This window comes from Nannospalax galili, unplaced genomic scaffold (genome assembly GCF_000622305.1).
Source record: "Nannospalax galili isolate Female #2095 unplaced genomic scaffold, S.galili_v1.0 scaffold104, whole genome shotgun sequence".
NCBI lineage: Eukaryota > Metazoa > Chordata > Mammalia > Rodentia > Spalacidae > Nannospalax > Nannospalax galili.
Genome location: NW_008353596.1, coordinates 1,111,455 through 1,127,415, shown reverse-complemented (window position 1 = coordinate 1,127,415; position 15,961 = coordinate 1,111,455). Strand labels below are relative to the sequence as shown.

The 15,961-nt window shown below is 35.4% G+C and overlaps 1 protein-coding gene across 1 annotated transcript in view; it reads right to left on the bottom strand.

The window, feature by feature from the left end:
- Positions 1-15,961, bottom strand: part of LOC103748181 (ran-binding protein 17) — a 100,824-nt gene that overhangs the window by 14,300 nt on the left and 70,563 nt on the right. Inside the window, exon 13 of the mRNA XM_017802627.1 lies at positions 7,653-7,758. Coding sequence (XP_017658116.1) covers positions 7,653-7,758 — 106 coding nt within the window. The remainder of the gene's footprint in view (positions 1-7,652; positions 7,759-15,961) is intronic.

Below are 15,961 nucleotides of genomic sequence, written 5' to 3'. Positions count from 1 at the left end.
ATATTTAAAACTCTTGAATTTCCCATACAAATTATGTTGAAGAGCTGAAGTTTGCAACTGCTCCTTAATTATAATCAATATATACTATAAATGGAATATAAAAACAGAAGTCCACTTACAAAGTAATTTTTTTGAAACAGCTGGCCTGGAATTCACTATGTAGACCAAGATGGCCTGAACTCACAGAAATCCACCTGCCTCTACCTCCCAAGTGCTAGCACTAAGGGTTTGCGCCACCACACCTGGCCCTTACAAAGTAATTTTTATCAAAGGATTGATAAAAATGCAATAAACTGTAAATATATTTCTGTATTTGTGATTTCCAGTTGAAGACTAAGCAGCCTTTTCATAAGGATAGCAAAAAAGCATTTTTATTTCCAATCTTTAACTGACAAGTAAAATATGAAAGCTGGAAAATAATTTAATGCATGTCAAACTGACCAGAATCATAGCATTAAGGAACTCAGTCACTTATTTGCAATGGACTTCTTTGTAGATTCCCAAATCTTGTTGAATTACAATTTATTCATCATTTGCAAATGAGGATAATAGCACAAGCCTGCCCACTCTGTGGGTTTCAGGGAAGATTGGCTCTGATTATATAAGCAAAGGGACTTTCTGTCCCTGAACTGCTTATGAAATACAAATACTGTAACTGATAATGATACTCTTTTCCAGTCTTTAAGAAAACTGATCATATGTCTGAAGGAAATGTCCACACACGGCCCCATGCTGCCCCTCTGTTCTGGATACAAGTCTTGTACTTGGGACAGAATTGCTAAAAGGCCCCTAAACCCTATGGCTTGCAAAGAGCTGAGCAGACAGAGTGTCCCTGTTCCCTTAGTACTTGGAACATACAATCTTTTCTTGAAAATGTGTAGCTATGTGTGTGCAATATACTATATTTTGGATATACTCTATTTTGGATACTATACTATATATACTATACTATATACCATATATACTATACTATATTTTGGATACTCCAATATACTATATTTTGGACACTATGGAGCAGGTAATAGGATCATTTTCTACAACACAAAGTGAATGTATATATCCAAAATGCCAGACCAGCATGGATTCCCTAACCATGGCAGATCTGTACTTTGTAGAGGAATGGATGGTATAGCTCTCTCTTTCCTCTTACTCTAAGTGGACAGTCTACTATTTAAGCCCACTGGGTATGTTTTCTAGTCTCTACAATAATGACTCGTGTAATCTCTTTTGAGGAAATCCCTTATCTGCCTTTTAAAGTTGACTGTCCTTATGTGGCATTCAGCCTGACCACTCAAGAAATTCTATCATCTGAAGTTGGTAATATTTTATAATCATCTTAAGTTTTGTCATACTGGAGGTGTTTTGTGTAGTCTTGTTACAACTTCTTCATGATGTGGTAGGTTTAGATGGTGTTTATGTATTTCCTTTTGTAGCAAAGATAAAAATATATTTTACAATAATAAAAATAAAACTTTCAAAAAAAACTTTAATTGTAAAAAAAAATTAAATAAAAAAAAAGAGAAAAAAAAAAAAAAACCAAAACAAATCAAGCTTAGGCAGGTAGATTACAGATGCTGTTGAGGAACAGATGTGACATGAACAGGAAGAAATGATGTAGTGGAGAACAGGGTTGATTTAAGGAAACTATGAGAGCAAGAGATGTGGAAGGGCCCCATGGCTATGGGCATAAACGGAAGCAACATGCCCCCCCTAGGATAAACCACTTATCAGGTCAGATGGAACCTTGGTTCTTGAAGCCACCAACAACCTAACAATTGGCCAAGTTGCTACAATGGAAGTAAATCAAAGCAGCTGGTGGAATACCTCCTATATTCAACTGTGCAGCTCCTGGAGCTGAATTTCCTACAAACATCAGCAATAATGAAGTTGCAGTGTCTAGTTTCCTAAAACCCTTACAAGGATCCTTTTTAGAGTAGCCAGAATTCGACCTTAGAAAAGTGTTCTGGTTTCCTTCCAACAGCTAGGCCTTACCTGCCAATATTCCTCTAGAGAATATACTAGAAGCAAAGGGGAAAGGAGATAAACCAGGTCACTGTGGTATACAGTTAAAACAGTTTTGGGGGAGCATTCCTACAGTCTAAAATGGGATAGTTAAGGAGCTGGAAACCCATAGCTAAACAGGTCCTGTGAGACCCACATTAATCTTGATCACTTCGTGTCCGTGTTTTATTTACTTTCTCATCCTTACATTCTTCAATCCCAGGCACAACCACACATACCAAAAACTCAAACATACTCCTAGGACCCAGCCGTATTCTTTCATTCACTGCTAGGTAAGAATTCAGAGAAATGCCCACAAGGCCACTGAAAAGTGCACAAAGAACTCTGCTATATCTCATATATTATCCCTTCAGGTCCTAGAGAAGACACTTCCTGTTGGAGAGTTTCATTTTAGCATATCTTTAAAAATATCTTATGTTAAATTGCTATCTTTTTCCTGGGTAAGGACTAATCAAGAATGACCCTCCTATGTCCATGATGTTGCCTTTCACAATTTTTCTGGGTATGCCTTCTGCAGTCTTGGGGAAAGGGTTGCTATGTGATGAAGGAAGCTCTTAGCCTTGTCCACCTCAGGTAGCTACAGTAGATTTTTATTAGGATATTGTGTTTATTTACACCTGATATTGGGGCTGGAGACAGAAATGAAGAAAAGATGGGCATAACTCTCAGGTTTGGGCAACTGTGGGGTCAGTCATGAGAAATGAAGAGTCAGGGCTGGAAGAAGACATAAAGACATGGGTTTAACTTTAATCAGTGAGTGAAGGTGCACATAGTGTAGAACATCCTAGTGAAAAGTTGGAAGACTAGAATTACTGAAACAAGAGAAACAATGAATAATGCTGAGGGCTCACTACAATTGGAAGCATGTCAGCCGACTAGGGCATCTAGCCACAAATGTGTACAATATCTTTTATCAGCATACTACACAAAACCCTAAACTCCCTCAGGGTTGCTAAGCAGAAGAGAAAATATATCAATGAACAAAAGAGTTGATGTCTATTTCCTCCATTCGTCTAGTAAAATGCACAAGTCACACAGAGATAATAAGTAATATGAAGAAAGCTAAAGCAAGGTAAGGATGGTATTTGAATAGGGAGGTCAGAGAAGGTTTCTTCAAAGAGATATGTCTGAGGTGCTATTTGAATGAAGTGAAGAACTGTATAGAGGAGATAGTTTTATGGTTCTAATTACTGAGAATGAAAGTATTATTTTGAAATTTTACATAATAGAATCTCAGTATTATAAAACACAATATTTATGTTGTTTGCAAACAAATTGCAAACCTTAGCATACACCCCACTTTGAATTAGTGTGGCCCTGCTTATATAACCACTAACCTCCCACAATCTCATTCCATGAGTGATTTCATCCACTTATCTTGAGACCCCAGTAAAGATTCACACAATCCCTATAGTTATAATTCCTCACCAGGGAAGAACAAAGACCCATCTCAACTCTAGCCAACTCAACAGGGACTATAGGAAGCTCTACCGCTTCTCCAGCTTCTCCTCAAACACAACTAAGCAGTGTGAGATGTTAAAGACCCCAGGGATAGACTTCAATCAATAAGAAACAGGACACAGAAACAAGACAACAGATAAGTCGCTTGTCATTAGTAACTCCCTACTATGGGCCGTTTTGAGGCACAGTGGTTCAATGTGGCCTCTAGGGGAAAATTCCTATAAAAGCAAGCAACCAACTGTGTTTTTGCAGTAGTGCTCTACTGTATTCATTGGTTCTCATTATTCATGGTTGTTATGGTCTGTACTAATTGAGAACACTGGACCAGTGAATACTCAATAGCTGCTTGTGGGAGAAATAGAGGGTTAGGCTTATGCCTCAGGTCCCATTTTTGTCAATAACATTACTAACCTTCATGATACATCTGTCTTTTTTTTTCAAAGACACATCAAAGTCACCTTACTTAATACATATTGCTAATTTGTTATCACAGAACTCTCAGGAAATAGTATTAAGAAACATGTCTGGAACAAGTTTCTTATGTATTTTTTTCTGAAAGGCTCATGACAGCCTTCTTGTACAGGAACACTAAACAGCACTTCAACACCATAGTTGGGCCATTTTAGGGAATGAAAGCACAAAAAGCACAGAAACATGACAAATGTGGCACGAAGGAGCCTGCAAAAGGATGTTAATTTATAATGTGAGTATTGAAACAAGAACGCAAAAGACTGTCTTTTATGCTTAGCTGAGAACCTGAGCAACAGGCAATTCAGGTGGTTTTATCCCTATATACATACTTACAAATGATAGCAAAACAGCCATGGGAACTGATTTGCTGGTTGTAAACAAATTTATCATGAAGGCAGGTCACAAAAACAGAAACCCAAATAATAAGGATCAAACACCCTCTCTAGTCCTTGCACCTATTTTCTTTTTTCTCTTTTCTTTACTCTGGGAAACACAACTTATCTCAACATTGCAATAAAATACTATCCCATAAATTCCACTTAACCTTATTTTCTACGGAATACAGGCTACTAAAAACCATAAACCTTAGTTCAAGTTAAATATGTTTGTTATCTAAAGAAAAAATGTAATTTTTTCTAATTAGCCAGTAGATACCTGCTGTGTTTTTCAAGAAATAGTGCCATATGTATTTCTGGCTTAATGATGAAAACTTCTAAAATATCAAATAACCATAACACAAAACACGTCATTTTTACTTCATGAAGCATATGTTACTTAAAAGAAGGCACAAGACATGTTTCATATGTTTTAAAGGTTATGTGAACATTTTTTTAAAAGACCCCACATTGTAATTCATATTTAAAAGTAACAGTGTAGGAAATAATAAATCTTAACAAAACTAATATTTGTTATATTCAGATTCAATTTTTATTTTAAAAGAATTCTATTCAAAATTACAACAGATTTATCAAAAACTTAAGAATATATTCAAGGCTGGAGATGGCTCAGTAGCTAAGAGTGCTTGCTATATAAGCAAGAGGAGTTGAATTCAGATCCCCAGCACCCACATAAAAGCCAGCATGGCCCTGTGTGCTATTAATCCTATAGCTGAGGGGCAAAAAGGCAGATCCCAGGAGCTCATGGACCAGCCAGTCAAAACAGTGAGCCCCAGATTCAATGAAGAAACTGTCTCAAAAAATAAGGTGGAAAGTGATAGAGAAAGACTCCCAATGTTCTCCTCTGGACTCCAAATGCATGCATCCCCACATATACATTTGCACATACATCATTCACGAACTAACACACACACACACACACACACACACACACACACACACACACACTGCATTTAAGAACAATAATGTAACTATTAACAACTAAATATAATGGTTTTAAAAACTTTACTGGGATGATACAGACTTCTAGGATCAAAGGAAAGATATGAAAGACCTGGTAAGAGACACAAGAATCTTGTGTAAGATATAAATGGCATTACAAACCAGTAGAAGATGGAGGTGGCAATGGATTGCAGTTTGAATAGTAAATATTGAGATCTGTAATATATACTGAGCTATTATAAGTAATTTTTAGGGGGTTGAAGAAATGGCTCAGAGGTTGAGAGCACTGGCTGCTCTTGCAGAAGACCCGGGTTCAATTCCTAGCACCCACATGGTGGCTGACTACTATCCATGACTCCAGTTGCAGGGGAATTTGAAGGTCTCTTCTGACCTCCGCGGGCACTGCATGAAATGGGTGTACTTACATGCACGCAGGCAATAATTTCATAAACATAAAAATTAAATAAAATTTAAAAATAAATCAATTTTAGAAGACAATCACAAAAGAAAGTGACGTAGGACCTGAGATAGCTTAGTGAATATAGAGCTTGCTATGCAAGTATGAAGACAAGAGTTCAAATCCTCAGAGCCATGTAAAAGTTAGGTGGGTGTGGTGGCTACTTGTAACCCCAGCACTCAGGAGGCAGAGACAAGGCATCCCTTGGGGCAAACTGGTTACCTATATTAGCTGGAATTAGCAAGTTTCAAGTTTAGTGATAGATTCTGCCTCAGTCAATAAATTGGAGACTGATCAAGGAAGATGCCAGGTGTCAATTCTGGGCCTCCACACACACATATATGCACATGTCTACACATACACATATGTAGCCACACACAGGAACATGCACAAACACATGTATATACACCACACATGCAAAATAGTGGGGTAAATAATAGAATCTATATGTATGTGTGTATATACACACACACACACACGCACACATATATATATGAAAAAGTAAAAACAGGAGTGAAAAACAATGTCAGATGCCATATAGAATTAAAGAAATACAAATTAACATAAGCCATTTGTCATTTAAAACTAGAAACAATACTTTACTATCTAGTATTCAACAGTTGAGAAAGAATGATGTCTATAGGCTTTGGATTTGGAAAATAAATTCACATAGTTTGAGTAGCCCTCATCTCAAATATTTGACACACTAAGTATTTCAGATTTCATGGCTTTTTAGATTTTGGAATATTTGCAGGTCATGCTAGAACTCAAAGTTTTGTGTTTTAAAGCATTGTGGATTTTAGGTTTTCAGATTAAGGATACTGAACATATACAACTCTTCCAGAGGTCATTTATTTACTTATGATGAGTCCTTAAAATGCTACTGACACTTAGATGAACTCTTCAGTTTTCAGGAATTAAAGCTAATGAAATTCTTTCAATCTATATAAAAACAATGTTAACTTGAAAGCAATTTATAATAAAGAAAAATTAAGAAATATAGAACTTGAAAGTCAAAGGCCTGTCAAAATTATGGTATAGGTTAGATTATTTAATTTACAAGTTAAATGTTTACAACATTATGCTTAAAGAAGTGTGTGTGCGTGTGTGTGTGTAAAATACATCACTATTTACCAGGCACTGTTCTAAGCATTATAAAAAAAATGTTACACATTTTAATCTTATAACAGCCCCAAATTAGTTAGATAACTCCATTTTTTTGTTTATAAAGCATTGTAATATTTATTTTTATTTATTTATTTTTGTTGTTGTGTTTTATTTGTTTTTTTTTTTTTTGGAGACAGAATCTCCCTGTAGCACTAGTTGACCTGGAACTCACAATGTAGACCACATTGGCCTCAATCTCTAAGAGCTGGGATTAAAGGTATGTGCCACCACATCCAACCCAACAATTTGTTTTTAAAAAATGTTGAAAATATACATGCAGTATATATATACCCACACACATTAATTTAAAAGAATCAAAGTCTTTACAAAAATTACAGAAGTACTCTTCAAATTCATACATATTTATTTTCATTTGAATTTCAAGCCTTCACCAAATGAAAAAAAAAAAAAAGGATGCCTGAGCAAGAAATATGCTCTTCAATTAAAATATGTGGAAAACCAAGTTGTTCATCTCATTCAGACACAGGAATTTTCCTCAGTTTAGATAGTGTGTGATGAGTAACCCAATAGCTTATTATGGCTGTGGTCACTAGGTGAAAATTGAGTACATCTGTTGAAGAATCAAATTCTAATCATTTAACCTCTAGGTACTGATTTTCTTATGAAGAAAAAGGAAATAACATCTTTATCTAAAGGCCACATTTGGCCTTACAAAACTAACAACTAAAATTTTAAATGTTTGGTAAATTTCTGTAAATTCTATTACCACTACTTACCGACAGGATAATTCCCCATCCATAGCATCATGTTCATCTGTGCTGGTGTACGTTAACCTCCCTCCTACAACTGTACCAACTAAGTATATCAGCCATGCAAGACGTCCTAACATAACAAAGAAGAAAAAGGGTTAGGAAGTACTGGCAGAAATAGGCATATTTTTTAGAAAATTCCAAAATTAGCAAAATGATCTATTCCTCTGAACAAGTAATCAACTATTATAAACTCAGTTTTTGACAGAAAGTAGAGAGTTATGTTTTAGACTTATCAAGTCAGTGAAACTGAAAGATCTTAAGGCCAGATAAAACTATGTTTGACTCATAGTTCTACCATCTGCAGTGGTTTTGTGTAAATTATTTACCTCTTTAGGTCTCAAAGTTTTCATTTGCAAAATGGGGGAAAATAAGGCATGATTAAAATCAGGCTCGATAACAAAACTCTAAATGTATTGTGTAGAACACACTGTTATTCAGTCAGAAAGTATCATAATGCTGGTCATGGTGGCACATGCAGGTAATCCTAGCACTCAAAAGATGGGGACGGGGAGTACTGAGTTAGGAGGACAATAGGATCCCTTGTTAACACTGGTTATGGTAGCACTTGCAGGAAATTCAAGCACTCATGGAATGGTGGTGAGGGGGGTACTGAGGTAGAAGGACAGCAGGAGCTCCATGTATTACAGGAGACATAGTGAGACCCTGGCTCAAAACAACAAAACCACTATCACATGAGAGTAATCCCAGGCCTTGGGAGGCTGAGTAGGAGGATGACAAGTTTAAGTCCAGGCTCACTACACAGAGACTTCTAGGGTAGACTGGGCTACATACTGAGATCCCATCTTTAAAAAAACAAGAAACTATATCACTAATAACCAGCATCTTTTATGAATGGTCAATTTCATGGTAGTATCTTTCTGATCATTTTGAAGATGCTTCTGCTTGGAACGTTAAAGATAGTAATGAATTTATTCCCTTTAAATTTTTTGTATTTTGAAAACCACAACTTTCCTGAGTAATTGAGTATTGAGTTACCTTATGGCCAAAAAACATTAATGGATTACATAGCTTTAAGTAATGACATAAGGGCCTAAGGAGTTGACTCTCAGTGAAGTGCTTGCCTTGCAAGCAGGAGGATCTGAGTTTGATCACTAAATAAGCTGGGCAATGTGGGGCACACTGATCATTCCAGCACTGAGAAGGTAAAGACAGACAGCTGGCTGGGGCTTCCTGGTTAGTCAGTCAAATCTACTTGGCAGTTTGTTGGCAATGAAGAAACCCTGCCTCAAAAACTGGTGGACGGCACAGAAGAAACGACACCCAAGGTTGGACTATGATCTCCACATAAATGTGCGTAACACATATGAAAAGACACACCTAAACACAAACATCTATAGTTTTCACAAATCTTACTTTAGAGAGGCCTAAATTGACAAATTTAGGAATGGAGTTATTAACTGAATGAGTTTTAAGGCATACTTCATCAGATCTCTGGATCACTGATACAGGTATCCGGTCCTCTAAAACTTTTGGGACCTACATGAATAATAACAACAAAAAACTGTCCTGTCACTAAGAAATCTTGTACCATTTTTAGGATCTGACTTTTCAAAGATGAGCAAACTATTTCACAATTGTGAAATCAATTATGTTGCTTTCACTAGGAAATCTTTTCATGTGAACTCTGTATTCCTTTAAATGTGTTAAATGGTCAATAAAATACTATGCTTATTAAAAGACTTAAAAAAAGTAAATTTCAGAGAAATGTATTTTTCCTGAAAATACTGTCATGATTATATCACAACAATCTACAAACCACTCCTTTGTAATAGGTGATATTCAAACTATTGTGATGACAAACTAGCTATAAATTAGAAATACATTCTGGCAAATATACACATCTCTTTATTTATTACAAAAACCTGAATAAACCATAATCTATCAGTTCTGTAGTTTATACATGAGCAATGAGAAACAGTTAAGTTTGAAGAACTAATTTGATCAGTTAACTCGTTATAAAACATGCAAGTTCCACAATGTGTGTTACTGAAAACAACAGCAGGGAGAAAAAAAACCATTTAAGAAACTGAAAGTATTTAAAAAGTTGATGTACTTCAAAACAGTTTTCTGGTCAATATAAAAGTCTATGTAATATACAGTCTCCCTGATTAATGCTTCCTTGATAGGCGCTATCATTTATTAGTGGCTTTCTCTTCCAAGACAGTTTTATCTGAAGCTGGGTGTGGTAGCACAGCCTTTAGTCTCAGCACTTGGGAAGCAGAGGCAGGAGGATCTCTGTGAGTTCAAGGCAGGCCTGGTCTACACAGTGAGTTCCAGGCCAGCTGGGGCTACAGGGAGACCCTGTCTCAAAAAAAGACAAAACAAAACAAAACAAAACAAAACAAAAAAATCCTCTTTTATCTGGCAACTTGAACATGAAGTATTCATGTTCTTCATTTCTACCTCTAGAACATTCTTCCTCTCTTAATGATATAAGCATTCCTCTTTATATCTTATGTCATCAAATTACATATATTCCTTCTTGATGCAATTATTACTGTCCTGCTGATTGGTTCCCTTTATTTTAAAATTTGGATCCTGATTCATTGTCTCTTTCCAGCAATATTTTATCATAATCATCACTGATTTCAACATCTATAGACACTAGTCTTATAATTCTGTGTTCTACTGAAAATCTTTGATTCATGAATCTATCATATTTTAACAGGTTTCCTGAAATAAAATTCATATACAACACAACTCATTTAAAACAAATAATTCAATGTTTTTGAGTAAATTCACAGGGTTGTGCAACAATTACAACTTTTAGAAAATGTATGTATGTTTTCATTTTTCTCAGGCATACGTAGGAGTCACGTTGTACTTCTACCTTGAATGTGTTGAGAAATTCTCAAACTGTTTTCATCAAGCTGCACCATTTAACAATCCCACCAGTAATAAAGTTCTAAATACTATAAGTTCCTACTAACACTTGTCTTTAAAACAAGCGTACCTATTGTCTGTCTTTAAAATTAAATCCATCTTAGTGGGTGTGAGGTAGTTTCTCACTATGATTTGAAGAGCCCTTTCTCTAATGACTAATTGACTAATGATGTTGAGCATCTTTTCAGTTTATTGGCTACTTTTATGACTTTGATCAAGAAAATACCTTTATTAAAATCCTTTGACTATTTTCAAGTATTGTCACTATTACTGAGTTGTATAAGTTCTTTATGTATCTTAGATATGAGTTCTTTACCAGATATTATTACATATTCTATCTCCAGAGTCTAAAGCAGTGCCTGGCATGAGTTGCCAAATATATAGTTTACTAAATAAAGAGATCATCTCCAAAAACAGCATGAAATAAAAAGGCAACATTGGGAACTGGAAAACTGGCTCAGCAGTTAAGGGCAATGGCTGATCTTGCAAAGGACTGAGATTCAAATCCCATGAACCCACAGGGCAACTAATAACCATCCATAACTCCAGTTCCAGGTGATCTGATGCCCTCTATGGGCATTGCATGAGATGGGTGTACCTATCTACATGCAGGCATTACAATTACACTCGTATACATAAAAATAATAAAATCTTTTTTAAAAGGTAACATTGCCAATTTAGTGAATATTAAAATATATATTTATTAAAAATAAATATTAACAAGGCCAGGCATGGTGGTGCACACCTTTAGCCTCAGCCTTGTGGAGGTGGAAGCAAGAAGGTCCCAAAAGCCCTTTAAATAAATAAATAAATAAATAAATAAATAAATAAATAAATAAATATTAAAAGTAATTTTATTTCTATTGCTTAATTAAGTTGCTTAAACTTAAGCAACTTCTTCTCAAAGCATATTCTATACAAGATGTAAATAACTAATCATTATTTGCAGATTCCATGATATGTGAATTTGCCTTTTGGTAAAACGTATTTCTAACTTCAAGTCAACACTCAATTCAGATATGTGCAGAACAGTAAAAATTTAAAGCTGTCTGGAAACATGATCCCAGTTCAGGCCTTCTTGTTTCAGCTCTAACAAGCATTCTTTTCTTGGTCTATTTATTTCTACTGCTTTTCACTTTTTTATTCTGCTAGTGATTCTGCTCTTTGAGATGGCCTGTCACACTCAAGTGCTATGTAGTGTTCCTGAGTGAAAAAAAAAGAATCCTATTACATGCCCCATATATAATACGGATGTGTTAGATAACGTGTTCAGATATGAATCAATAGTGCTACTGGGCCTGAGTTAAGTGTAAATGAACTAACAATATACTTAAAGTACTCTTATGAAAAAAAAAAACTTAAAACAATGACATGTGTTGACTGGAAAATGGCAATGTTGGGACTTAGTGCCTGTAGGAACAATGATTCTGTATTTGCAAAGTCAGTGCTAACATTTTATAGACCATGATCATCAAATAACTAGAATCAGCTGTATTTCTTAGAATCTGAGGGATTATGGGATTCTTCACAGTGACTAACTGGTTTTCAGACTATCAGTTGGTCTATGTGTGGGTTATGTACACACTCTCTAAAATGAACGTAATTCTGAACTACTGCAAATCTAATTTTAATGGAATATAAAACATTATACCTGCCCCAACGGAGTAACAATTTTCTAAAATATTCTATTCTAAGTCAGGCAGGGTGGCACTTGTATCCAGTTTCAGCACTTGGGAGGAATGAGACAGACATGAGTTTGGGGGTCAGATCAGTCTACACAACAAGACCCTGTCCTGTGCCATCCCCCTATTCTATTTCTCAGAGCAAAACACATTATTTACAGGGCTGGAGAGATGGCTCAGCGGTTAACAACACTGGTTGTTTTACCCAGGTTCAAATCCCAGCACCCACATGGCAGCTAACAACTGTCTATAACTCCAGTCCCAGGGGATCCAACTGCCTCTTCTGACCTCTATGGGCACTGCGCAAGACGGGTGCACTTACCTACATGCAGGCAATACACGCATACACATAAAATAAAAATAACAAATAAAATTTTTAAAAAAAAGAACTGAACCTAATGGCAGAGACTCCTCAGTTGGAATGAAGTTTGCAATGCTGAGTAATGAGCACCACTGTCTAGTAACAGACTAATAACACTACACATAAGATACGGATTTCTCAACAGTTGATTCTTAATTCATTTTATTATGACCTTAAAATGATATCTTGACTATCAAAGAACTGTATATAAAAGTAGCAATGTGACAAAATTATAAGCATTTTTATAAAATAATGGTAAGTTTAAAAGGAGGTTCATTTATTTACTTTGAGAAATAGAGTGCATATTTGCCCTTTAATTATTTCACAAAGTCATGATTTCTATTGTATGAGGGAGGAACTGAAAAAGATATTTCTTAACTTTTAGGAACTTAGGCTGAGCAAGTTAGTTAGGAACCAATGAAGTACTATTATTAAGCTATTAGATACATTTTAGGTACTTAGCTAAAGATGAAATTATATTTCTCATAAACATCAAGTCATTCCCTAAACTTCCATTTTCAATTAATTAATATATTTATTTATTTGGTTATTTTTGAAAAAGGATTTCCCTGTAGCCCCAGCTGGTCTGGAACTTGCTATATAGACCAGACTAGCCTTGATCTCATAGAAATCTCACCTGCCTCTACCTCCCAAGTGCTGGGATCAAAGGTGTGTGTCACCAACCCTGGCTAAACTTCCATTTTAAACAATGTTCAAAGTAAAACAGATTGAGAAGTTACTTTGAGAAATGAGCCAGACACAGAGGCAAAAATACTGCAAACTCTCACTTTATATATAGAATCTAAACAAAGAACTTTGATACACAGAAAACAGTGGCGACCCATCAAAGGCAAGAAGAGTCAGAAAGTGGAGAGAAGTAGGCCAAAGGGTATAAACTTACAATTATATAGAATGATTACATTCAGAGTTCTAATACACATGTGAGAACAACCATAAATAATACCATATTGTGTAATGGAAACCTCACAGAGTAGGTTTTAGGTATTCAGCTTTTTTGCGAGCACACACAATACGGAAGGTGATGGGCAAGCCTGATTGCAACATTTATTTTAGTATGCATATGTCTACTAAGTCATTATGCTGTATATCTTAAATACACACCAAAAAAACTTTTGTAGCCAAACAGCATCCCCAAAGTTACATCCACCATGTAAACACACAAATATAAACTGAATTTAGAAAAAGAAACCTGATACATGAATTTCATATCTAAATTTTTTAGAATCTCATTTTATAATAAGGCTAAATTTCCATGATAATTTTCCATTTTTCTCTTCATTCTGAAATGTTCAAGGCACTTGTTTTAGCAGCTGTTGAAGCATAGAACATTTTCCCCTAACAAAATAATTATTGCTGTAATAATCTGTAATTATGGTTTATAACTGCAATAATCCCAAAGAAATCAGTCATTACCATAGATCACAAGTAATCGTTAAGTACTGTTAATGACCTATTTCTTAGGGATTATTGTTTTCGTAAACCATGACCATATCACTGCAAATATGAGAGAGCAAGGCAATATAATACAAATGAGAGCATAATACAATAATAAACTTATTTTGCAACATTAAAAGCCATTAAGCATCTAAATTAAAGCACAAGTAACTAAAGCATATAATTTTCTTTGTTCAACATTAACTGAACTGTTTAGTCTGCATAAGAGAAACTGAATACTACTACACACATGGAAAACTGCAGCAATGTTAGGCATTTTTTGTAATACAAAACAATTTCTTTTGAGCACACTATAGGTATCTTTTAAAAGGAGATATATTTCTTCTCACTGGCTCTGATTAAAAGATGGGAAGGCTTGGTGGCACACGCCTTTAATCTCAGCACTTGGGAGGCAGAGGCACGGGATCTCTGTGAGTTCAAGGCCAGCTGGGGCTACAGGGAAACCCTGTCTCAAAAAGACTTTAAAAAAGAGAGAGAGAGAAAGAGAGAAAGACAGAGAGGGAGAGAGAGAGACAAACATTTATTAATGTTTTTCTATGTACCAAGTAGAGAGAGCTTGAAATAGTATTATGTGAGAACTATAGAACGTAACCAACTATAAAAAGTTCTTCGATTTGTATGCATCAAGAATTAGATCTGGCTTCAGATATTCAATATACATATCTTACTACCAAGAAAGCATTAATTTCAGTAAGGACTTTGACCATCTATAGTTTCATTTACTATCCTTCTGATGAAAAACAGGTCTCTGAATCTTGCTATTATCTATTTTGGGAACGTGTGTGTGCATACGCAAGAGCATGTGACATGGCACATGTATGGAAGTCAGAGGACAGTTTACAGTAGTTGATTCTCTTTCCATGATGTGAGTTCTGGGAATCAAACTCAGGTCATCAGGCTTGGTGACAAGCACCTGTGTCTGCTAAGACATCTCCCTGACCCCTTGCTACATTTTAATGTAATATTTAATACACATGAAATCATATATATGATGCATGTTAATTAAAACAAAAAATATCCAATTTAGGAACCAGGAATTAACAAACTATCAGGACTGCTTTCGAACCCTTCTATGCTGGTCTACTTATGACCCACCCTAGAGGTAACAGTAATCCTCCTGACACACTAATTTTATCTATACTGGTAGACAATGGACTTCTCCCTTATCTCACTTATTTAGGAGATTTTTTAAAAGTTTCACATTATATGCAGCTTCCTAGGGTTGCCTTTCACTAAACCCCTGACATTCATCCTCATTACCTTTAGTTTATTCATTTTTTCCACTATCTAACTATACTATGATCAATATTATGTAACAATACCATCCTTTTTCAGGTTAAAGGAAATGTGAGCTGTGTCCAGCTTAAGGAAACCTGTATAACACACTATTTCACAATGGTGCTAATTTTAAAGGCATACTGTTGACTATCTCTAGTCTATGCAAAGTAAGAACTCCTCACTTTACAACATACTGACAGTTCCACAAGAAAACTACTTTTAAAAAGGCATAACCAGATTTTCCCTTATGTGACAAACTCCAAGTAAGTTTAGATTCATGGAAGGCTGAGAATAGAACCACAATAAGTTACACGCATGTTACTTGACCAAGAAAACAATACTGTTGACTATCTCTAGTCTATGCAAAGTAAGAACTCCTCACTTTACAACATACTGACAGTTCCACAAGAAAACTACTTTTAAAAAGGCATAACCAGATTTTCCCTTATGTGACAAACTCCAAGTAAGTTTAGATTCATGGAAGGCTGAGAATAGAACCACAATAAGTTACACGCATGTTACTTGACCAAGAAAACATGAAAGAAAACATGTAAGAATAAAGAAAGAATAAA